This window comes from Lycorma delicatula, chromosome 5, assembly GCF_047948215.1.
Source record: "Lycorma delicatula isolate Av1 chromosome 5, ASM4794821v1, whole genome shotgun sequence".
Taxonomy (NCBI): Eukaryota; Metazoa; Arthropoda; class Insecta; order Hemiptera; family Fulgoridae; genus Lycorma; species Lycorma delicatula.
Genome location: NC_134459.1, coordinates 150,326,527 through 150,353,347, shown reverse-complemented (window position 1 = coordinate 150,353,347; position 26,821 = coordinate 150,326,527). Strand labels below are relative to the sequence as shown.

Sequence of the window (26,821 nt, the reverse complement as noted above, 5' to 3'; positions counted from 1 at the left end):
AATCAAAGTTGATATATAACTTAAATATTAATTTTAAATACACCAGGTAGGTGTGTTGGTATTTTATAGTCAATAATAATGGAATGTTATGAAAATAAAATATAAATAATAGTTACATCAGTCCATAATATATAAGGAGGAAGTTAAAACCATGATGCTGTTTCAATATATTTTATTACTTTTATAACCGTCTTTTTTTATTTGAGTCTACAAAAACATAGCTATTTATTTCTACATATGATAATAACTTAGGGAATTTTAAATGATAAATTATTAATTAAATAAAATGAAGATACTTTTCTACTTTACATGGAAAATGAAGAATATTCTAAATAAAAATTTTTATTATAAAAAATATAATAATAAAAATTATTATAAATAAATTTAAAAAAACATAAATCTATAAATTTCAAGACTTAACAACATCAAAAAATATATAAATAAAAACCAAAATGAAACTTCTAACTTATAATAAAATATAACAATAAGGTTTAAATACATAGATCCATGCATACAATGTAAATAAAATTAAAAACTATAGAGATAATTAACAAATCATCAAAAACATTTAATCATATGGCATATACTCTAGACTTTCTTCTTTTGATTATATGCCGAAAATTCTGTTTCTATAATCTTCAATGATAATTGTTATTTGATAAAATCCCAATGTAATAAGGCAATGTAATTATTATTAAACAAATTTTTTATTTCTAAAATTATAAATTTTTTGCTATTTCATTATAGTAGAACCAGAATTAATGAACCATAAATCAGTAGGGTTGTTAGGTTGAGTATCCCCTAAATCTCAAAAACTATATATAAACAAATTTGTTTAGTTATACTTAATTTTGTCAATTTTTAATAGTAAGTGCTATGAAAATATAATTCACATTTTGAAAGTATTTAGTTCCTGCTGTAATCAACAATAGGCTAAATTAATGATTAAAAGAAATATATAGCAGATTTTATGTTATAACTATTATTAGTTACGACAGCAAGAGTTGGAGAGGCCATTCGTGCTTGTTAACCATAAAAAATTTTAATTTTTTTTTTACAAAAAATTCTTCTGTTATCACTGCCCCAAAAAAATTACACTTCAGTTCAACTTCATAAAGATTAAATTTTGTTAATAATTTTTAACCATGATGACATTCAAGCAAGAAAATGGCTGCTATGAAGTCTGGGATTATATTTCTTCTTAATACATCTCATTTTGTGGAAATTAATTTTCTCAGTGGCTCTTGACATATTTCTAGGAAAGGTCTTAAAACAATAACTGACGTAGCTGATTATACACATGAAGTAATGATCTGTAATCAAATCATAAACAAAGTGTGTTTTTTTATCTAATGAAAAGAATAATAAAATTTTGGATATTACAATAGATTTATCAAAAGCCTTTGACTGTATAAGTCATTATATATTCTGCTTGAGAAATATAATTGTGGTATTAGAGGAATTGCGTTCTTTAATCTCATTCTGTTTACAAAACCAACAACAATGTATAGAAATACAATATAGAAGGAATAACTCACAAAGTAAATATCAGTGAGAATGGGGGTATTGTGGGTAAGGTGCTCCATAAGAATCTATTTTAGGTCCCTTGCTGTAACATTCTGTATACAGATGACTTGTCAGCAGCTACATACTTGAAGCTATAACTTATGTAGATGACAATCCTTAATATACTATAATAAAAGTTTTAGTGACTTGCAGAAAACTTAACTTTATACATTTATAAATTTGTTTTATATATTTATATATTTCTGATTTGTAAAATATTTTGAAAATTTAAACTTTCACCTGGCCAAGACGTGTTATACTAACTTTAAATTCAAAAACAATTAAAAGCACCCTGAAATTGAAATTAAAATAAATAGTTGTAGTATTAATGAGACAGGTGAGCATAGATTTCTTGGTATTTTGTTGGACAAAAAGTTAAATAAACATATTCATTTTTTACGTAAAAAAAGTAGAGATATTTATTTACTTAAACAGTTAAATAATCTTTGCAATACTGAAATTTTTTAAATGTTCTATTCTGGATCGGTATATTCACAACTTTCTGACAAAATTTTATTATGGACAATAAATGTAGAGAATTAAAAAATTAAGAATTAAACATTCCTTCTGAAACTACAAACAAATTTACACAAGGAATGCAATCTATGGCATCATGAAAGTTGTATAACTTAATCTGGAGGTTTCTTGGATATGAGTCCAGTTTTATCTGGTTGTGCCTTGCAAGTACACATCATGTTTCTAGTCCATGAAGTGACTGTAAATAGAGCTGTCTTACAACAATGTTTGCCACACCTGGAATTATTAATTGGAACCCAACAGCAAATGACATCTATAAATTCCAAAGCAATATAAACTGAGAATGTGAACAAAAATAGTGGTTATTTTTGCAAGAGTTTCCTCTTGTATTCTTGTGATCATTAACAAAAGCAGATTGTTGATGCAAAAGTAAAACAAAATCATTGAATAGAATATAATCTAATTAAAATTCTTTAGAATAGCATGTAAATTCATAACAGTAATCCAAGCTAGCCGTTAGTGGTTTCCTTAGTAAAATAGTAAACTACATCCTCCACACCCATAAAACCTAGAATATTTAAACAAATATCTACCTGGAAATTTAAGAGTGTAAAGTAAAAATAATATGCCAAAAACTGAAGCCCAGTTTAAATGTTTATTATACTGTTTCATGTATAAAAACATTGAATGTGATTTCACTGTATGCTGTTTACATTCATTAATGGTTAAAAAGAAAAATATAATAGAAACCAGTTTTTTGTACTATATAGGATATACTATTAGAAAATTTGCAATAATCTAATTGGCTAACTGTAGGTCTACTTGGTTCATTTTATCTACTTTTTTCTGGAACTGTAATTGAGAAATCTAATCAATACAGCTAAAGAATGTATTCATCTTATACTTTTTTTTAATGCACTGATCAACAATACAGTAATTAAAGGATAATGCTAGATAAGGAGTTCATTTTGTTATCTTGTCAGCTCAGAGAATAAGATGCAGATGTAGGTCTATGTCGACAAAACTGGTCTTTGTATTCACTCATCCATAGACTGCTTGGATTTCCAGTAGGCTAAAACAGAAAAACAAATATTTTATTTACTATATTTTACACAATACACATCTAATAAATAATAAATAAATTCACATCTGCAGGTGATATGTTCCAAGATTGTATTTTTCTTGAAACTCCAGTAATAAACTAATATATAAGTTTAATTTAAAAATTCATCTTAATGTATCCAAATCACAACTGATAATTTAATAAATTATATCCGTCTGTGTGAACCTTCTATATATCTACTTACTTTTAATACATTTTGGAACTATTCCATCCTCAGAAAATCACTCACTGGAGGTCATCACATCAAGATAAAATGATAAAAACAAACACATGTATACACATGAAATCTTAACACAATCAACAACACATAAAGCCACACACAAGCACGACATGTGCACACTGTTGTCCACAGAGTAACTGAAGAACTCATACAATGCCTACCACCATCCTCTGATTTTATTGCTGTATCGTACTTTGAATTGGACTTTTTAGTTTAAATGATTGTTCAATACATAAACTTAAGTATTTAAGTGCTTTATAAATTTCATATTCCTCGAGTGCATCCACGTAGGATGGAGGCAAGCAGTAGCAGTGGCTGTACTGCACGAGTTCTTCAGTTACTCTATGTGATAGTGTGTACACACACATTTGTGATTTGTACAGGGTTTTATGTGTTGTTGATTGCGATTGAAACTGTCACATGGAAGGTGTCTTCCCCTATGTGGTCAGGATGTGTTATGACTCTGTGTGTATATGTATGTATTTGTTTTTATGTTTTTCATTTTATCTTGATGTGATGACGACCTTCAGTGAGTGATTTTCTGAGGATGGAATAGAGCTTCAAAATGTGTTAAAAGTAAGTAGATATAGAAAGTTAACATAGATGGATATAATTAATTATAATTTATTAATTTAACATTTTTTAATATTTATATGCACACACATAGACATTCAAATTCATTTTTCATTATCCACATACATTCCTACATCAACGGCAAGTTCTGTATAATTAAATGGTAAATGAGTTTCCTAAGAACTTGATAGCTCTACTACAGCTGAACATTTCAGGAAGTAGGATTATGAAAATTGAAAGAATAAAATAAGGATACGATTCCATCAATCATACTATGTTCCATAATGCTCTGTGCTGAGAAAATAACTGTAAGCAGCTCAGGATATTCATTCTCCATAAGCCAGGAAGTTGTGACTGCTTTGTTGTCATAATTTAACCCCCATAAATTCTTAATTCTTTTGTAAAAATACATTTTGCAAAATTTACACAAACAAAATTTTCTCCAAAAGATTACATAATAAAAAAGGTTTGTAAATTAAAGCTGGTGTCTGTGAATAAAAACAAGTGTAATTTTTATTAATTATGCTGATATGATCAATAAACAGTAATTTAAAAATTAGATCTGGAGTATGTCATAGTTTGAGTACTTTGATGAATTCATAACAATTACATCTGTGTTCTAAGATGTATGATTTATACATGTATTACTATATATTTATAAACAAAAGATTTTTTTTTTAGCAGCAAGTGTAACTTAAACTGATAAGATTTTACAAATTACATCAACTGTGTCAGAAACAAGCATACTGTTGGGTAAGGTTAACTAAAAACACAGCTCGTATTTGCCAAAAGAAATTGGACTTTAATGAGAATGAACAAATGAACTTACGTTAAAAATCATAACCTTAAAACTAAAAAGAAAATTATGAAAATAACATAATTTAATGATACATAAGGATATCAAATGAAATCAGCATAGCAATGATATTAAATGAAAAAATACATGAATATACACTTTAAATACACATTTTTAACAAAGCCTGGAAATAAGAGAACATGAAACACCTTAATTTTAATTATAAATTTAGAAAAATATAACATCAATAAACATAGTATGTCTGAAAAACTATTGCATTGCTGATAAATGCAGTAATATTGAAAATTAGGAATGAACAAATGTCATTAACTAGAAAAATAAATTACAGTAAATCTTAATTGATTTACTGATTTATGACCAACAAACTTAGCATTAAATAATATAAAAATGTAATTCTAGTATAACGTAGAAAAAGGACACAATAATATTCTAGTACAAAAGGAGTTAATTACAATAATCTAATTGAAATTAATGAACATATAAATAGAGTTCCTTTGCTAGTAAGCTTTCTTGAAAAATATAAATTACAAAGTCCTAAAACATAATTGCACATCAGGAACAAATTGTTTTGGGTTAATTTTAGAGCAGTAATGAACACAGTTCATGAATAGAAATGGATTAATCTCGGCGATTAACAAGATATAAGATTAAATTGCAGAGTTAATTATCATAACTACAGAATTGAAATTAATAAAGCACGTAAAATAGGTTGCAGCTGAACAATGACACCACCTTATGTAAGTAACCTGTCGTGACTGTACTTAAGTGAGTAAATGGTTTTGTGAACTACACTTGAAAGTGAAAATGCATAAGGTACGATGAACTGAATGTTCCACAAATTTTTACTGATAAAATAACTGTTTAAACGTAATAAATAATGAAAATTAAACTTGCCTGTAGCACACAAATATTAGTAAATGACGAACTCGTGAATGAAGGTAAATGAATACATACAGTAATTCCTGGGCGTAGTCCGCCGCGGTGTATCAGGAACGCAGGGGTGAGACGTGGTGTAGAGTTAGACTAATACGTAGCAACGAGGTTGGAGATTCTGGATCGAGGGCAATGTAAATCTGCGATTCGAGAAGATTCGACGTCGATAGAAATGGCAGTTTGTAGTAATTGAAGCACTTTCAGGAGAAACGTAATGTAGTGAATTTGAAGAATAACTTAACGAAGAAACGAGGCTGGACGAACATAGAAATCTGTGATATCACGAAAAAACTGACGAGTAGAACTAGAAAATATTTTTGACACAGAAAAACCGCATCGTGCATGCAAGTATGGAGGTGATGATGAGATTAGCATAAATCTTGAGAGCGAAACGTAAAGACGTGTTTACATTTTGAAGGTCTGATCAACTCTGCCAAAAAGATGGCGTGAGTGAAAGGAGGGGGAAGCCACGGCTAGGCAGTGGACAGGAGAGTGTGTGTAAAAAACAAGAGAAGTGTCTTAGTGTTAGTATAAGAACGATTAGAGAGAACGTGTTGGAATTCGAGACCGAAGACATAACAAAAATAATTCTGAATACACAAGTTGAAGAAATGACATTAGAGCCGACAAAGAGAAATAGACTTCTAGGAATATGACAATATTGAAATTGGTTGAGAATAAAAAAAACACTAAGCCTAATATACATTAAGATTAAACAGTAATGAAATAATGCATGATAGAAATGAGCTAACACCATAACCTTGAAATCATCAGAATGAAAACAACTTTACGCTAAACGGCGTAAACACATACAATGAACAATATATACCCTGAGCAAAAAATTCAAATCTTCAAAATTTTTCTTAAGATGATTTTTCTTAAGGTGCTCAGGTGTTTTCTTAAACAAACAAGACTTTCACTGAGCATTTGGGATATGATTACATATAAAGGAAAGCATACATAATTTCTGCAAGAAACAATAAATTAATATTAATAAAAGAGTGAGGGACTAATGGGGAAAAAAGAACAGAAGCAATACCAGTTTTACTGGACTTAGCACAAAATAAATTTTATAAAATAAACTAAGTTCTTACATAAGGAGCACTAATACGATGTTTGTTTTTAGTCATATCTTCAGCAATATATCTCCGTATTTCATCATGTTTTTTTTTTGAAGCATCAACTGCAGGTCGATACACCTAATGAAAAATTTTAAATATTTAAGAAATGCATAGTTAAGTATGTAAAATATAAAATAAACATAATCTGAAAATAAGCTGATTATTTAGCAACTGAGTTTTGAGTGGCAATAAGTCTCAATCATAAAACACAATTTAATTCCTGTTTTCATTACTTTTATTAATTAGACAGTAAACAATTTAAGCAATCAAAATATTTTGATTTGCAGTACTTAAAGGAGAAAATTAAATTGTTAAATTATGTAAGTAAAATATTTTATACAAATTACTTCGGAAAATAACTAATGCATTCTTCTGCAGTACATCCAAGAACACTCCATATCCCTCCCTGCAATTAACATGTTGCTATTGTTTTAAAAGTTGTGCTGTGAATACATTGCAACTTTTACAGGCCCTACAAGAACCCAATGGTACCTATGAAATAATTTCTTAACTGCAGTTAATATGCTTGCTCTCTTGGATACTCACTCGCTCTCTCGTTTCAATTGCATGGCCATGGCTGATGTGAGGAGGGATGCAGTTGCAGTTTGAGGAGTGTTAGGTGATATGCGTATGGGTAGAAAAACAATGACGCATGGTGCAAACAATGAATGCTTATAAATAATAATTAAAGGACATAAAATGAGTGCAATTTGTGAGTGCTTTAAAAAGTATGTGCCTTGTAAAGCAACAATGCTTTAACAGGAGAAACACACATTTGCTTCCAGCAGTGTTAAACACAGGCGTGTAATGCAAACATGTATCATCATCACCAATTTGACTGAACAGTCTTCAATTAAATCTATTCATAAACAAGCAGCTGAATTTAATATACTGTGATCAACAATGCATTATCATTATATTAAAAAAAAAACTTGAATATGAAACCGTTTGATCAATTTTTGTGAATGAATTATCAGATGGAGACATGGAACAGCGTGTTGCAGCTGCCGTGCTTTATTAGCATGATTTACAAATTCAGTGTCCTGAACAAGAGTGTTGTTTTCTGTGCAATTTATCACAGTTTACAAGATAAGAATCTGCTTTTCTGGGTCAAGTAGAATTCTCATTTTTGTGTACGAGTTTGAAATGAATCCATCATATCAATGAGATGACATCATTATACTTGTTTAAAGCATATTTTTTTTCAAAGAATACATAAATACTGATTCTTACTTGGAAAGTTTATGTTGGAAAGCTAGTTAATACCTCAATCTGGATGTAACTCATTTTGAACTGAAATCCCATGTTACTGTAGCACAGCATACTTTGAATGTACAATTTCCTAAATAAACAATCTTCATGCTATGGTTCACAAGCATCACCAGGCCCATTGCAATGAACACTACAAAGTCTCAACCTTACCACATCCAATAACTTCGGAACAATCAAGGCATGCATAACAATTGAAGAATTCCATAACATTGTGATGGGAACCTTTTGAACAATAACTTTGGAGATACTTTGTAACATGTCAAAGAGAACGTGAGGTACCTAGCTCTGCAAGTTTGGTAAGATGGTATAGAAAAGGATTCTATGGATAAATAATTAAGTACTAAGTACATTGATGTTGTACTTATCCACAATGTAAATTTATCTAGAAGTACAGGGACTTTTTAGACATATTGTATGTAAAAAACCATGGAGATTTCTACTCTGTTGGCCTCTGTGGGAGAAAGGTAGCATCTTAGTCTCTCTTAAGAAAGGCCCTGTGTTCAAACTGGCACTTTTCAAACACTACAAAATTTCCATTCCACATTCCCACGCACAAGCCTTGAGTTTATGTAATGAATTAAATATAAAAAATATATATCATACATATATATATATATAATAAAATAATTTACTACACATAATTTACTAAAACAGTTTCACTAAATTGTTGGTAAGTGGAAATTTAATTTATACAATGAAATAACTGATTACACCACCTTAACAGATCTGATTTAATGATTTGTCAATAATAAACTTTACCAAATATAGTTATATTTTATGGATAAAATAAATCATAACAAAGCCAATTATTGATCTACACTCACCAGACCTACCGATCTACCTTGAAAAACTGAAATAACATTGGAGTAGAAACATAGTTGAAATATGTTAAGTTTACTAACCTAGAAATAATCAATCTGAGTTATCCTATTATTTTGATATTATAAAGGTTCTGGATTTGAATCCTTGTCATAGTCGGCACAGACTTTTCAAACATGTAAAAATTTCTTCTCATGGTTTACACTGCTAGTTATAATATATTATTACATAAATTTATTTGGCTTTGATCACTTATTTTTAGTTGTTAGAAACATGCAAATTTAATAAGTAAAAATCTACTAAGGAAAATCAATTTTTGTACCACTATGTAACTGGTAATAGAAAATTTACTTACTTCCTTTTCTGGAGCACATACATTAAATGTTTTCTTTTTGCCTACATCTGTCTCAGCATGATTCCAACCAAATGGCAAAAAATGTGTTTTTTTACCTTCTGTGTGTAATTTTTTAGTAGTTCTAGTTGGACAAGGAGTACGCGATCTTGGTGGAGGTGTAGATCTATAAATAAAAAAGCACAACTAAAAAAAAGAGAAAAATTTATTCACTGGTTATATAATATTTAAGGCACAGTAAACCCAAAATTATGTTCAATTTAATAATTATTATGTATTTAAAGAAATTATCCGATTACTTTCAAAATGTTTCCTCATGATTAAAATTTCCACATAAAAACAAACATCAACTTGTAATCATTAATTGTGTCCTGTTAAAAATGGAGATTGTATATGATTCTAGCCCAATATAATTCTAAACAATAGTGGTGTTAGATGTACAACTCATGTGTACAAGTTTAGACTGTACCACCTATACAACTACTTTGACGATAATTAAAAAATAAATATTTTATGAAACATGTTTTTATAATTATTTATCTAAAATTTCAGAATATTCTAATTTCTAAAAATAAATTATAATTTATAATAGGAGGAAATTTATGAGACAGCATATTAAGATCAGAATCTTTGTACAAAAATTTATGATTTCAATTTCCTGATGGGATTATTATATTTTGTATATAAGTTTGTTAGGACAGTTACTATTATTATATAAACACAAAAATAATTCTTATTGTTATCTGCCAAGTAGAGTCCATTCAGAAGAATTCCTCCCCCTCCAGAAAAAAACCATAATCATAATCATAAAAGAAGGTTTTCGGTTGAGCTGCAAGCCAGGAATGCACCGCTTCTTTCACCGTTTTGTCCAAGGTAAATCGATGGCCCCTAAATGCCTCTTTGAATGGACCAAACAAGTGGTAGTCAGAAGGGGCAAGATTAGGATTATACGGAGGATGAGCCAGTACTTCAAAGTTGAGTTTCTGGAGCGTTTCAGCAGTGTGGGCAGCAGTATGTGGACGGGCATTGTCATGCAACAACCTAACACCTTTCGACAGCAGTCCTTGGTGTTTCCTTTGAATCGCAGGCTTCAGCTTGGCAATAAGCATCTCACTGTAACGCGCACTGTTTATTGTCGTGCCCCTTTCCTCATAATGTTCCAGTACTGGGCCTTGTGAGTCCCTAAAAACCGTAAGCATCAGTTTTCTTGCGGATGGTTGGGTCTTGAACTTTTTTTGCAGGGCGAATTTGGATGTTTCCATTCCATACTCTGCTGTTTACTCTCTGGCTCATAATGATGGATCCATGTTTCGTCACCAGCGATGATTCTGTCTAAGATGTCCCGTTTGTTATTATAGCAATCCAAATGTTTTTGGCAGATGTCCAAGCATGTTTGTTTATGCAACTGTGCGAGTTGTTTTGGGACCAATTTTGCACAGACTTTATGAAACCCAAGTCTGTTGTGGATGATTTAATAGGCAGATGATGATTGTGGATGATTTAACCGTGACTAATTTGCAGATGATGTGCCACTTCATCGATAGTTTGTCCGTCTAAGAAAACCATTAAACGTGCATGCTCAATGTTTTCCTCATTTGTGGCAGTAAATGGTCGTCCGGCTCCTTCGTCATGTGTAACATTTGTGCGACCATTTTTGAATTATTCAATCCATTCGTAGACACTCCACTGCGGCAACACACTGTGTCCGTACTGAACTGAAAGACTTCAATGAATTTTGGCCCCTGATGCACCTTCCGATCACAAAAAACTGATTACTGAATGTTGCTCTTCTTTGGTGCAAACAGAAAACAGAGCAGCTATGGTTAACGGCAGGGTAGCAATAATGGAACTAACCTAGCACCATCAAATCTGCACAGACATAACAATAATTATACCACGCATGCGTCATTTTCACAACACGACAGTACTACCAACATAAACAAAAATATAACTAAATTGCAGATAATAATTAACTTATCCACGTAGAATAATGAAGACTTTAAAAAATTAAGATTGAATAAATTAGGAATGAATGCATTCCTAAATATGATTTGGTATGATTTTATTTATTTTCATTATTATGAACTTAATCAATTTCAGTAATTTATCTATTACTCTTAATATTTTTCAATTTAACAATCTATATATTAAATATAATTTATAATTAGAAACACAGATTATTAAATGGATACTTTAATGTCATTATAATTGTAACTGCAATTATGTTTTTAATTAAATGTAATAGGAGTCAGTTAAATTAACAAAGATATTTCAATTTCCTCGTATTATCAAACTGTTGTGAAAACTTGAATCTTGCTGTAATGCAACAAGTATAGAACTCAAATTACAACAATATAATTTTAACTGAGACATAATGAATAAAGTATTTTTGATTGTGAGTTGTTTGATTTAAAGTATAACTTTTTCTTTTTTTTTTTAGGGGGACACAAAAAATGCTTTTGAGTTGTCATTGGCCAGACATGATGTATTTGTTTTCAACAACTAAATGTTAAAAATTCACAATTAAAAACAAAAATATCTTTAAAAATAATTAAAATATATCTTAAAATGAAAAATTAAGATAATAAAATTACAATCTGCTTTATGGCAAATGGTATAAATAGCAATAACCTTAGAACTCCTCTGCATGAGGAGTTCTACGGTGATATAATATTCTTAAATGGGTGAAGTTTATTGTTCATGGTAGCATTCCATCACATGTTCACATGCAATCACTAGGAAATAGTCATGAATCAAAGTAGGAAAGTACTGATTTTTTGTACCACCCAACTTGCAAAAGGGACTGTATGCAAGTTATCGGGTGCTAAACCGCCAGTTATGGCAAAACTTTTACTACAATATTCTGTTAAATATTATTTAAATTATATTTAATATAATATTAAATACAAATTTAAATATAACTATTTAACTATAACTATTTAAATACAAATATTAAATATACAATATTTTCTAAATTCTCATTTATTCTGACAATGGACAGATAATCTGCAACAAACCTGTATGACCTGTACATGTTACAACCATGCTACCTATACTAATATTATAGAAAGGAATGTAGTATAGTTCTGATTTCAAATGCAAACTTATCGATAAATAATATTGAATATTAAAATCATAAACCATTTTTTATTTTATATAATTGTAAACCTCAATTTGTTATGTACTATAAAAATTTTGTATTTCAATCATTAAAAATGACCCCTTTGAAGCAATTCATAACATAGTTGAGTAGTACTCTAAGCAGTCTATTGAAGCTTTGCAGCTTAGTTTCCTTTTAACTACTGCTTTTTTAGTCAAAGATCAAAGAATAATAAAGTTATTAGGTGATATGTCTACATACACACACACGCACGCATGCGTGCACCCTACTCTGTAAATCCAAAGAGAAAAAATGTACTGACCCAGTAACTCTGTTTTATTTCTAAGAAGCAAATACAAGAATTGTTAGAATTTTGAATTGCAAGATTTAAAATTATTTTTAACCATACCTTTGTTGAGAAACAGATGAAGGACGACTATGACTACGGCTGCGACACCGTGGAACAGCTTTTCCAATTACAGCAGGTGATGGTGGAGGGACAGGAGAAGGCGGTCTATAACTACCACTAGGACCTTTCTGTGATACTTCGGGTAATGATAGTGAACTCATATTTTTCATAACATCTTGCAGTTCTTCACTACTGCCTGATTCTCTGCTATATTATAAAAATAATATCAACGTATTACAATATTATAAAAAACCCAATAATAAGAGAATATTCTATTTAACTTCTTTAAACTATTGTATGTGAATATCTCTTTTTGCAGTGCATTCACTACGTATCTATAAGAATATATCTGAACTGAGTATACAAATAAAGGAAACATCAGCAACTTTTTTTTTAGTTTTAATGGAAATAAACATGGTTTTAATTTTTTAATATTTTATTAGAATACAATTGCACTAACATGATTATGAGAACATGCTTCAATATATTATATATATTCATGTAAAAATTCATGAATGTACTTAAACAGATAAAATTTAGATCCATTATGTTTTAAAGGTTATTTTATTACTAGCTAAATTGGAAGGGGAAGAAAAGAAACATAATATGCTTATACAAGACTGCGTATCATATCAAATTTATAAAAAAAAATATGCAAAAAATACATGGATTTAACAGCAAAATATAATTTAAATTTCCAATATTTATTGGCAAAATAAGAGTGCGGAATGACACTTCATTAAGAAAGAAAGAAGTAAATTTTATTAAAAGTCTTTAGAGTGAAATCCATCAGTACCATAAAGTTCTCGTCTAGTCTCACAAAGAAAATTCCATAATGTGTCTCTCACTAAATTCAAATTTTAAAAAGAGCAAAGATGAAAAAATAAATTAAATATCTAACAGGAGAAAAATATTTGTAGCGATTGCAAAATTCTTGTGTTTATTCATAATCAATTTTTCAATATGAATGAAACTTGTGAGAAAATATGCATTTGTATTTGAGGAGGGGCTCAAGATAATCCCTCCTTATCTTTTTAGGAGGCTTAACTTTGTTTGAAAGATGATTCAGTCATTAGGCTATTAGGCTTATCATGCACCTGCCTATCAACAAATCACACTAAGAAGACATGAATCTAGAATTCCTGAAATGGAGTTATAAACTGTACTATCACATACAACTCCATCCAAAGGAATTCACAGTGCTCAATCCATGTACTTGACCATTCCAGAAGAGTTAGATACATTTAAATTTGTGTTAAAACAAAATATAAAAAAATCTACTTTTCCTGCGACATTAAAGCTGCCTGTGAATAAGATGCATGCAAGGTTCTTAAATGAAAAATCGTTCCTATCCCTAACATTATACAGTGTGTGAAAGTATACAATAGAACCATAAATTCTTCAGTCAGATTCCCACAATAGATTTAAATCATTACTGTTGAATAATGAAAAATAAAATTTACTCCTTTCTCTAAATACTCCAAAATGCCAGAAAATAAATGTAACAAAAAAAACTTTTCTTCTAAGTTTTCTTTCATCCATTTATCCAAATATGAATACAACTCATATTGGATATTTTCACTCCATCAAAATATATATATATATATTTTTTTTTTCTGCTAACAAAGTTTCAGAACCTTAATCTTATATTTTTGAAAGCATTTCATTTTTTAGAGAATAATAAGAAGAATGAAAAATTACATGGACTTGTGTGAATTTTTTTCACTAAATCCACAGTAAACACCCAAACAGATTTTTTCTTTTATTTCAAACCTTCTAAAAAATGTTGGGATGAATTTCTTTTTTAAGACTGTACTCAGAAGAAATGTTTTTAATTAATTACTTAGAGAAACTAACATTAAGATACCTAAACTATACAAAACTAATAAGTTGTTAACAACATTCTAAGTTCGGTAGCTTTCATTTCAGCCAGATGATTTTTATCTTTCAAACTTTTATATACAGTGAACCATACACAGCCAATCTGACAAAGCATTCATAATTTCATCTCTTGATGGTGGTGCTTGCTTGTAAGTACTTTATGACTTCTGATTTTTTTTTTAAATCTTGGAAGGACCATCAACACTATGTTGAACATTAAGAATATTGAAATGTCTCAACACCTGATTGTCGAGAAAAAAACGTAAATGTAGGTTCAGAATTCTCTTTACCAGGAATGGGGTTATTTGTTTTATATTTTAGATAAAAAATTTCAAAAGTAGAATAGAAATGATTTCTTGAAAAAATCTTACAAAACCAAACAATTAACTAATTAAAAACATTTCCACTAACCCTCTTTATTTTTAATTTTTTTTACCATTCCATATTTATAATTATTAAAATCAGAAAACATTTATGCTATTTTGTAAACTTTCATTCTTCTGCTCTAAAAACTAGTTTGAGAAAATGATTTGTCATGTAAGCTAGCTATCTATAAGCTCTATAAGCTAGCTATATTTGAAAGGGTGGAGTAAAAACAAAAAAAATGTTTTACAGTTCATCGGTGAATCTTGTGGCTTAAGTCACAAGATTTAAAAAAAATTGAAGTCAGGAGTTACATTGTCTTCCAGATGAATGGCACTCACTAAAAAAAATAAGTAAATGGGACTCAGTAGTTTTATCACTTTCAATTAATTCAATTTCTGAGTTACAAGTTTTCAGATTCTTGCTACCACTCACTTTCTTAATTTACTAACAAAATAAATATCTGTCACATTATGAGAAGACTGAATATCAATTCATTCAAAATGAGAAAGTAAATCAATAAGCGTATGTAGTATCTGTTAGAACATGAACTATATTTAAAGCGCATCTGAATTTCAGTTTCCTTAATGAAGTATCAACTGTAAAAGCAAAAAATTATTTAATGCAAATAATTGTAACATGTTGTACAAAGAGCTGATATCTGGAAGACTCATGGGAATTTTGGGAGATTCTTGGGCACTGTTTGGCTCTATGGCTAAAAACTACTAAAATGGCTGTTGTCATCGGCAAAAAAGAGCAATTGGGATTTTCACAGACTGAAATTTCTACATGGCTTCAGGAATTCAGAAGAAACTGTGATGTGTTATGTGAGTATAAAGGGGGGATAAAAAATATATATAAAATATATATTTATGTCATATATATATATATATATATATATATATATATATATATATATGACATAATTGTAAAATTATTTCTTAAATATAAATTTGATATATATTAAGTGTATTATAGCATAAATTAAAAATGGTAGCAATCATCTACATGGCTATAATTATGGCATACAGCTCATAATTAAATAAGCTGAATGAGGTAGACAGACCATAGAAGCTCTACCAGCTACAAATATTCATCCAACTCAGGTACCATGTTTAGATCCTCAATGCTCCTCATCTGGGTTTACCTCATTCAATTTATTAGCACTGTAAATAATTTAAAACCTAAAATACTACCTTGAAGTATCCTCACTTTTGGCAGTAAGTAATTTCTCATTACATTCCAGTGTAAAACTGCAGAAGGAAGATTATATTTTAATATATAGCCAACTTACTGTAATATATTAATAAGGACAAAATTTAACTCATACTGTCCAAAAAATAGTCATAATTTACATTTGGACCTTTTCAAGCAAAACAAATAAAATAACTTGTTAAGAACCCTCAAACCCCCCCCCCCCCCAAGAAGTCTCAAAACATCTATTTCATCAATTAAGGTTTGAATGTTCAATATACAGTATAGATTAAAAATGAAAATCACATATTATATATTTTTATTGCAAACCAACAACACTGTAAGAAAAACTGTATTCTAAATCATAAAAGTTGTCATTGGGAATTTTAACATTGATTCCTATCTGAGATACTGATATTTAAAATGATACAAATAATATAAGTAACTGATTTATAAATTTTATAAAAGTTATAAATAACTTAGACATCTAACTTATTAGAATGATATGTTATCACGGGTTTTTATCACTTAAATATCTTTAAAATTATATAATCTTTTAAATTAAACAACCCTTATATCAAATTATATGAGAAAAATCTAAATCAAATGAATTGCAAGAATTGTACTTATAAAACTTACTTAAATTAAAGAAACAAATCATGCACAAAACTAAACAGAAAAAATTTTTCTCAATAACTACCATTAAAAGATGATAAAACAAGAATTTAATAATTGCAAAAATAATTTATTTTGGAAATAAATGTTGATCATTCCCAGACTAAATACACCACCCTGTGTTAAGATATAGATGTATAAGTACCTAAATAAAATAGTGTAATTAAAAAACAAAAAGTGTCTCACATTTTAATACATGCGTCAGTTGTTTCACATGCAATATTTACCCGCTGTCAGATCCATTATTTTTTCTACTTTTCCAGTTTGGTGTCTGAACAGCAATTTCACGAATTCTGGACTGTTCATCAAAATTAACACTACTTTTACTGTTTGTTAAATATTTATTTCCATACTGAGCTAACAATGTTTTATGTTTCAACCTAAAACAAACAAGATAAAATAAATAAATACACTTTAGTAACATTTATATGAGTTCCTAATTTTAAAATAATCCTAATTTGGAAGTACAAAATCTGTTAATAGTAGTAGAGCCCATGTGCTCTTTGATCCTTAGATCACCACCATTATGATTAGCTCAGCTACAGGGCAAGCTGAATAAGTCTAAGGTTAGGAGCCAGGGTCAGATTGAGAAAATCCACAATAGCATTTCTTTCCCATATTACAGTTGGCTTCAGAGAAGCGCCTTTTCTCTAAGTTAGGAGTAGTTGCAAACAACATCCTTTATTCATGTTAGGAGTAAGTCACATGTAACCAAGCAGAAAGCAGTAGAATTCCATTGCCCAATGATTCTTACGATTTTAGATAACACACAATCTTCTTCTGATAAACGTTAAATGGAGAGAAAATCACTTCCCATTTAGATATTCTGGGAAAGCAACATACGAAGTTATGTCAATCAGCTGCTAGAACTAGAAAAAATGAGATGGAAGAAAAACAATAAATTAACAGTTTTAATGTCACAATGTATTATTCAATAAAAAAATTATTAAGAAAGAAATGGCATACACATTAGTTTTAAAAAATAAATAGCAAAATGTGTACAAAGGATGACTTGCTGTCAGAATAGGAATGAATCCGTACAGATTTTCTTTGAATATAAATAAATATTCTAACTGGTCAATCAATGTAAGATGAATGAAGTAATATGAGAACAGATAGAGATAATGGAAGAGGAAGATAAAGACTGTTATAAGATAATAATGGGGGATTGGAATGATGTGGTAAGGGAAGGAAGGAGAAGCAATGAAAATAAATGGAAGCTGGAAAAAAAATAAAGGGAAAAGCACATGGGAAATGATTACGGTCGCTATTGATTTTATGCCTTGAAGCCATATTTTTACATACGCAAAAATGTTTACAATTTAATTTTAATTAATTTTTAAATTTTGTTTTAATTTTTAATTTAACTGAATAAAAGTTTAAAATAAAACAATAAAAAGATTAAAGGTTTTAAATTTTAAATAAAATAAATAAATGCAAGCATGATATGTTATTATATTTTATGAAGTTTGTAATGTAATATGAGATGAATATATATAATGCAGCTGATGATGCGATTATGATAATGTAAAAATTTAACTGATTTTAGAATTTGCAAATATAATATTATTAAGCAAAAGTTATTTCTTTACTTCCAAACACAGGATGAAATTTGAGACACTCACTCGGTAAAGATGTGAACAGTTCACTGACTAATGTCACAGTGACCAGTCTGTAAGTGAAAAACTAAATGATGCAACAAGCATAATATAATATTATTAAGCAAAAGTTATTTCTTTACTTCCAAACACAGGATGAAATTTGAGACACTCACTCGGTAAAGATGTGAACAGTTCACTGACTAATGTCACAGTGACCAGTCTGTAAGTGAAAAACTAAATGATGCAACAAGCATAAATGAGCATGTGTTGCAATATCAATTTTCCTGATAACTGGAAATGACTTCAAGTGCCTGTTACAACATGAACACTGCAGCTGAATGGTTCAAACAAGTTTATTTCAACTATAGTAATAAGTATAAAAATATTAAAGTGCCAAAAAGACAAGAAACCCCCTTGGAGCACTTATTTAGCGAATCAAAATGGTATCACTTTTAACTGGTTTTTCATGATATTTTGAGAGGTTATGACTTTTTTATTAGTACAAAACATAAGAAATGTTTTATTTGCCACGGACATCTACAAAAACACTAAGTTCTGCAAATTTGAGATTTTTATCACTAACCCCATCAAAGTTATTTGAAGTCAAAATTTGAATTAAAAAAAAATAATTTTCAAAAATCCATAAAACTTTAGGCGTAAGTATATACCATTAACAATATTTATGGTAAAACTATTAACATATACCTACATATAAAAAAATAATTCAAACTGTATGTGCCATCCCTGCATCTTGAAAAAAATGAGCAAAAGTGAGATTTCACCGGTTTGGTAATTTAATTGAAAAATAATTGGTAATTTTCTCATAGAAAGAAGAGAGATAGGTAAATAAACCACTGGGCCAGTCTTTTACCTTGAGAAGATATTAAATTACTTTTTGATACATCCTTCTAGGACCAATAATTGTTTAGTAATGATTTTTTCTGTAAACCATTACAAGCACAAAAATAGGTGTGTACACGGTAACAAAAATGACCGCCACAGATAAACTATTTAAATAAAAGATTTAAAAAAAAAATAGTTTTAAGGTCCTAAAACATGTAGGAAACAAATGGGTAAATTTCAATTTTTTTTTTTTAATTGGTCAAGCAACCACCAGCTATGTTTTTTTGGGACGCTTCAAATGGATTGACCCTATGGTATCAACATGGTGAAATCAGGGGACGCATGTAAACACATATGTGATTTTTATCATCAGTAATGAGATTAGAATTATATACAACAATGATTACATAGCACAGTTTAAATAGTTAGATTAATTAAAAAATATACATGAAAGTTATTGAAAATAATGTGATCTCCACCCCTGGAAGTAGTTTTTCTTGTATTAAAAATATGCTGATTGATTATGGTACAGTTCAGCCACCAAGAAGAAATTTAAATCGAAATTTATGGCAAGAACTGTGTTAGAAGAAAAAAATCAACTGAGAATTTCAATGGTCCACTATCTACATACAAAACGAAGTTTTTAAAGGAAAAAATATTTTAATATTTAAGGTTTATTTAAATTTTAAGGGCAAGCATTATGAATAAAATATTTATAATATTCTTTTCCTTAACAAGTATAAATTTTATTTAACACGTAGACTGCCTTTAGGAATAAAAACATCTGCATTGTTGCTCATATAATGAACAAATATTAAATATTTAACAAAATATAGATTTAGTAACAAAAAGAGTAAAGTAATTCAATAATTACAAAGAGAAATTGCCAGACTGCTGATAACTGATTGTTCGACATGATATGTAGTTTCCTTTTAACTAAAATATAACCAGGGGCTGTTGCACAAATCTAACCTATTTCAGTTTTAGTTCATTTCATTGCAATAAATTAATCAACTTTGAAGCATGCAAGTAAAGTTATAAAAGTTTTAAACAGTATGAAAACCTTGATACTAAAAAAAAACAAATTACAACATAATGCTGTTTCACATACACCAAGTTGAAATTTTACAACAATAGGGTTCCTTTAAAGAAATCAATAAACATTTAACCAACACACAGTAAGGCAGCTGTAAAAAAGAGTTAATTAAAAGTGAAAATTATGTCCTTACAAATCAGTACATTATATAGATTTACATGGAGCTATTAAAAACAGTTATTATTAATAAATAAAAATACATATAAAAACAGTAAACAGCTACTGGTAATTACAAATACTTACTTATGTGGTGGAGGGGGCCCAGGGTCTTCTTCTTCTTCACCATCACAATCACACTGATCAGTATCAGTAATCTGATACTCCCAATAATGATGTGCTTGATTAACCAATTTTCGGCATGATCTAAATCACAAAAAGAAAAAACTTGTAAAATAATAAAAAATATTGGTGGTTGTGTCTCCAGACTGCAAAACGGTGGAGCATAAAGGGTTCTGTCCAGACGTTTAGGCCTCTACAAGTAGTCCTACTGAATAAGGAAACTCATCAGTTTCTGAACTAAAACGAAAAACCTCCATGACTTAAAATCTTGAATGTACATTAGTGGCTCTAGAAGTCACAACCATATAAAAAATTATAAATCATGAAAAAACATGAAATGAAACTAATTACCCTAGGTGGACAATCCACCACATCGAAAGTATGCAAGCAGACAATCAGATTCTGGGGAGTCTGCAACATTACACAAAGACAAATTGGTGTGTTTTGGAACTCCTCACAGACACCCTCAAAATCTTCATATCAGTCGTCCATGGCTGTTGTTCTCAGACTCCATTATCAAGTATGAATTCTGATCTGAAAGACTCCCTACACTTACTTTAATATCCACAAACAGCATATACACCATTGTAAATGCACACACTCCAATAAAAGAAGACAATAAAGTAAACAAAACACAATTAGAACTCTTCTGTGATCAATTAGATGACTATATACAGAAAAACACAACTTACTTGTTTGCGATTTCAACACCCAAATAGGAAATGAAAAGGAATATAAAAAAATCGGAGGAATTTCACAGGAAACAACAGAACTAACGAGAATGGCATCAGATGAACTATGCCAAGCATACAACATGATCCCAAAATCCACAGCCTTTAAAAAATTGCCAAAACAGAAAACATGGATTTCGCCAAACCCAAACCAAGGCGAATTTCAACTTGACCATGTGGTGTTCAAATGAAAGTACCATAGGAAATCCAAAATTTCAAAGTCCTCAGACGAGCAAACCTAGATTCTGGTTACTACCTTACTAAAACTAAATTCAAAACCATCGTCAATAGAATTCAAAGAATTCCCCCTCAACACTGTATACATCCAAAACCAAAACTGTGTCAAATCAAAGAAAATATTATCACTAAAGTTAAAATACTAGCTTCTTTAACCAAAGCCAAAAAAACACGGATGGTGGACTGAAGAATGTTACCAACTCCTACAGCAAAGGAAGAAAAGCAATGATGGCAATCCCAAAAACTGAGCAAAACAGACTGACTTTATAAGCAACAGAAAATTATCTCAAAAGAATCTAAAACCCTAAAAGACCTGTTAAGTACCTTATTCTTTTACTATTCCTATAATAGGCCAAGTGAAAAACACCATATGAAATATTTTTTGGAAAGAAACTGGATGTTTCAAATTTACATTTATATGGAAGTAAAATTTTTGTTAAGAATTACATAACAAAAAAGAAAATACAAATGGGATAAAAATGCAGATATTGGAATTTCATTAGGTTATAAGGAAGTAGGTTATAAAGTACTTATAAATGGTAGAATTATAGTTGCCAGAAATGGTTTAATTGTTGAAAAGAATGAAAAATGTATATGATTAAATGATGATAATCAATCTGTATGTACTGAAAGTTCTGATAGAGAACGTAGGGATAATTCATATAATGAATCATTGAATCATAGCTTTAAAAGTACAGATGAAAACCAAAATATTGAAAAATCTAAAAATGAAAATGTATTACATAGATCTGAAAGACCAAGAAAACCTCCAGAGATTTGATGATTATTATGTTTATAATATAAATATCTGAAGAGGCAATGGATAGTAATGAAAAAATTTCTGGATGAAAGCAATGGATAGAGAAATTCAATGTTTAAAGAAAAATAAACTTGGGAATTAGTTGAGAATGTAAATAATAAGAAAGTTTTGGATGTAAAAAAGTATATACTAGAAAATCAGATGATAGTTATAAAGCTAGATTAGTAGTAAAGGGTTTTCAAAAAAAAAAAAACAAACTGATATATATTCACCAGTTGCAAAAACCCAAATTTTGAAAATGCTATTGTCATACTGTTGTCAAATGAATTTAAAAATTGAGCAAATGGATGTAGAAACTGCATTTTTAAATGGAAGAATAAATTCAGAAGTGTATAAACAACCAACAGGTTTTGAAGATAAAACTAATAGAGTTTGTAAATTAATAAAAGCATTATATGGATTAAAAGAAAGTCCTAGAGCATGGTAAGAATGCTTGAATAATTTTATGAACAAAATAGGTTTTATAAGAAGTAACTATGATTATCTTTATATGAAACATGATGATAAAGAATCAATATATATATATATATATAATCATTATTTGTTGATATGTTGATTTGCTGTCAAAATAAAGAAAAGATTGATGTGATAAAAAACCCAATTATGTAAAAAGTTTAATATGAAAGATATGGGAAAGGTAACTAATTATATTGGAATAAATTAGTTATGATGAGAAATATGGAAGTATGACTTTAAGTCAAGAAAAATATATTGACTCTTGCTAGAAAATATAATCTGGAGAATGCTACACCAAATGAAATACAGCAACTGAAACTGATGAAAGTATTAAATACAAAGATTTAATAGGAGACTTATTATATATAAGTACAGAAACTAAACCTAACCCCCACCAGGGTGGTTTAGTGGTGAATGCGTCTTCCCAAATCAGCTGTTTTGGAAGTCCAGAGTTCCAGCGTTCAAGTCCTAGAAAAGGCAGTTATTTTTATACATATTTGAATTCTAAATTGTGGATACCAGTGTTCTTTGGTGATTGGGTTTCAATTAACGCACATCTCAGAAATGGTTGACTTGAGACTGTACAAGACTACACTTCACTTACACTCATAGATATCATCGTCATTCATCCGCTGAAGTAATACCTTATGGTACTTCCTGGAGGCTAAACAGGAAAAAGGAGCAGGAACTAGACCTGATATAGCTTATGGTATTAATTATTTATCAAGATTCCAAAATGGATACAATGATACTCATTATAAGTATGCTCTTACAATTTTGAAGTATTTATTCAAAACTAAGATCTAAAATTAATTTACATTAAGAATGAAAAAGTAAATATAATTGATTATTATGTAGATGCTGATTGGGCTGGTGATCATGTTGATAGAAAGTCAACTAGTGGTTATGCAATTAGATTATTTAATGATATAATTTACTGGAGATTTCATAAGCAAAATTTTGTGACAAAGTCTTCGACATTTGCTGAATATGTGGCTCTATCAGAGGTGAAAACTGATATTAATTTTGTAATTGATATGTTAAAGGAACCTTTTAAAGTAAAAGTTAAAGAACCTGTAAAAATATTTATATTTGAAGACAATTCAGACACATTAGCAATAACAAAATATGGAAATTTCATGAAAAACTCAAAATGCATAGAAGTGCAATATCATATGAATGAAAATTATGAAAAAGGAATTATTCATCTGATTAAACTTGAAACTGAGAATAATACTGCTGATATATTTAGGAACAGTTTGTGTAAAACTAAGTTTGAAAAATGCAGGAATTTGTTAACAATTGTTTAATGTAAAAAATTTGGTTTATAAAAGTATAAAATTGGAAATAGTAAAACTAAGGAGGTATGTTGAGTACGTGATACGTTTACTATTCCTATAATAGGCCAAGTGGCGACATCTATTGGTTAATATATAAATTGTTAATGTATACTACAGACAGACTGGTTCTAACTGCCGTAGAGCACGGATGTGCCTAATACAACAATGTAGTTTATTTCCTGTTATTATTAGTATTAATATAAGTTAGTTATTATTAATACTTTTTTTATTCGTTCGCTAAAACCCAGACTTCAACAAGGTCAACTTCATTCCAAGATCAAAGAAGACTTCATGAAAAACAACATGAGGACCTTCAAATGCTCCAGCCCTCAAAATGGAAACCTTGCCCACAATACAGATAATTGCAAAATTCTAGTGGAGTATTTCAATAACCTTTTCAATGGTGAAAATCTCACAGGAAGATGGACTTAACATCCAACTCTGACATGGAGTTGGATGTTCCAACATCCCCTTACATTGAGGAAATACAAACAACATATAAAACCTCAAAAATTACAAAGCCTCGGGAGAAATTCAAATAACAGCTGGACTTTGGAAAAAAGAAAAAAAGCCATAGAATCTCTCCAAAAAATCTTTTTACAAATCCTAAACCTAAATACCACGAACTACCAAAAATCAAGAGCAAAGCCATATCATCACTTTCATCGACTTCCAAAAGGCGTATGACTCAATAGACCAAGACTCTTTCTTAAAAACAGTTACAAGAATGGAACCAAAAGATCCATAGTATCCAATTGGGGAAAGAAGAAAGAAGCAAAGGTATCAAAATCAACTGTTTAGCATTTGCAGATGACATGGCCCTACTACCTGAGAAATGTGATGAAGCAAGGAACAGACTCTAGAACTTGAAAAACAAGCAGGAAAAAAGGTCTCAAAATCTACTTTGAAAATACCAAAATAATGACAAACATAAAAAACCCACCAAGGTACCTTAACACTGGAGAAAAAAGAGAAATAGTCAAAGAATCTGAATAATAACTTGGAGAATGGATCAGCTGGAATGCTATTCAGTAAAAGGCAAAGGAAAGCAGAAGAAACAAACTCATCTAGCCTTTCAACTCGCCAAAAACACCTTAACAAAAAATTTCTATCCTGGAAAACAAAAATACAACATGACAATCAAACCATAAGCCATGTATGCAGCCGAAATATTATGTATCACTAACTTTGGCCCAATCGAATGACTGGAGATCAAAGAAAGGATATTGTTAACAAAAATCTTAGGCCCCAAATTCCAAAATAACAAATAAATCTACATCAAAAACGAAACCCTTTACAAAAAAAAAAAAAAAACACAGAAAGATTATCAAACACAATGTAAAATGATGAATTGACTTCTACAAACATTCTCAGAATGAGCACCAAACAGAATGATAACCAAACGAATCTTTTGATTATTTCTACAACAAAAAACCAAACCAGTTGGTTCAATCAAACAGAAAAAATCTAATGGCACTTAAATCACAAAATGCATGCTCTTGGACAGAACCACCAAAACAGTCAACAAGGACAAGAAAACGAGGTTCCAAGTCAAAACTAAAAGTAAGATCTAATATTCCGAAGAAAAAAGAAAGGTAAGATTAGAAAGTATGAAACAATACTGGGCTAAAAGAATGGCACACAGCACAAAAATTGACTGATCCAACATACCCCAAAGTCAGGTAAAACGAAAACAGAAAAAATAAAATATTGGAGATGGAAACCTTTAAGAAAATAAGTTAAATATACACAATATTGTACTCTCAAATATTTTTGAAATTAACAAATTTATCAGTTAATTTGTCTATATAAACTCCTATGTAATACTGAAGTTGTTTTTTGCTTTTAAAACAAAAACTTAACATGCTGAGAAAAAAGTAATATCTCTTGACATGACATTATTTAATCACACATTAAAGAGGTATTCACTAATAAATTAATTAATTATTTATTAATTTAGCCATCCGATTTTCATCAAACATATTGGGAAAATCTTGAAAGATTTTCTCTTATTTGACATCTCTTCTTCTAAAAATCATAATATACATTATAGATAAATATTTGAATTTAAATTAGAATTTTGGGCGAATAAAAAAAAATATAAATACGTTCAAGAGTTTTTAAATCTGTAACAGGACACTTTTTACAGTTACCATTAGATTTTAAATCTGAAACGCGGAATTAACTTTATATAAAATCAAGTTTAAAAATAACTGGATTCGAAATAAAAATTAAGTAATGAAATTATTCAAAACATACTTTCACTTATGTATCGAAATGTATTCATTCGATAAGTTTAAGCTTCACTAACCTTAGATTGACATTGTCTTCCCAAATCTGTTTTCTAATATTTTCTGGTAAAAAATGGTACTGCAAACGATACTCCGATTTTCTATGAACCATTACTGCTATAAAACCGATAGCAGTATAAACTAGATATTACAATGACATTTTCTCACATGCAAGCAACTCACAACAGAAACACAACGAAACTTCAACGCGTCAAACCGTAAACAAAAAAAA

General features: G+C 29.5%; 1 protein-coding gene across 2 annotated transcripts; it reads right to left on the bottom strand.

The window, feature by feature from the left end:
* Window positions 1-232: 232 nt before the first annotated feature.
* LOC142325486 (uncharacterized) lies at window positions 233-26,821 on the bottom strand. Of its 2 annotated transcripts, XM_075367309.1 has the most exons (7): window positions 26,610-26,821; window positions 20,679-20,798; window positions 17,123-17,275; window positions 12,783-12,989; window positions 9,277-9,439; window positions 6,804-6,908; window positions 234-3,115 (listed from the first exon to the last, which is right to left on the bottom strand). In XM_075367309.1, exons 1-7 carry the CDS (start codon window positions 26,699-26,701, stop codon window positions 3,023-3,025), a joined length of 933 nt encoding a protein of 310 aa, XP_075223424.1. In that variant the 5' UTR covers window positions 26,702-26,821; the 3' UTR covers window positions 234-3,022. The 2 variants fall into 2 exon arrangements, with proteins under 2 accessions (XP_075223425.1, XP_075223424.1); XM_075367310.1 differs by lacking the exon at window positions 6,804-6,908 and having other exon boundaries at window positions 233-3,115.

What these genes read in the sequence shown, in the direction of transcription:
- LOC142325486 (XM_075367309.1), bottom strand. Translation starts at nt 26,701, where the DNA reads ATGGTTCATAGAAAATCGGAGTATCGTTTGCAGTACCATTTTTTACCA. An exon ending in GGGCCCCCTCCACCACATAA is followed by an intron (nt 17,276 to 20,678) that starts GTAAGTATTTGT and finishes TGTTTGTTTTAG; the next exon opens with GTTGAAACATAAAACATTGT. An exon ending in AATAATGGATCTGACAGCGG is followed by an intron (nt 12,990 to 17,122) that starts GTAAATATTGCA and finishes TTTATAATATAG; the next exon opens with CAGAGAATCAGGCAGTAGTG.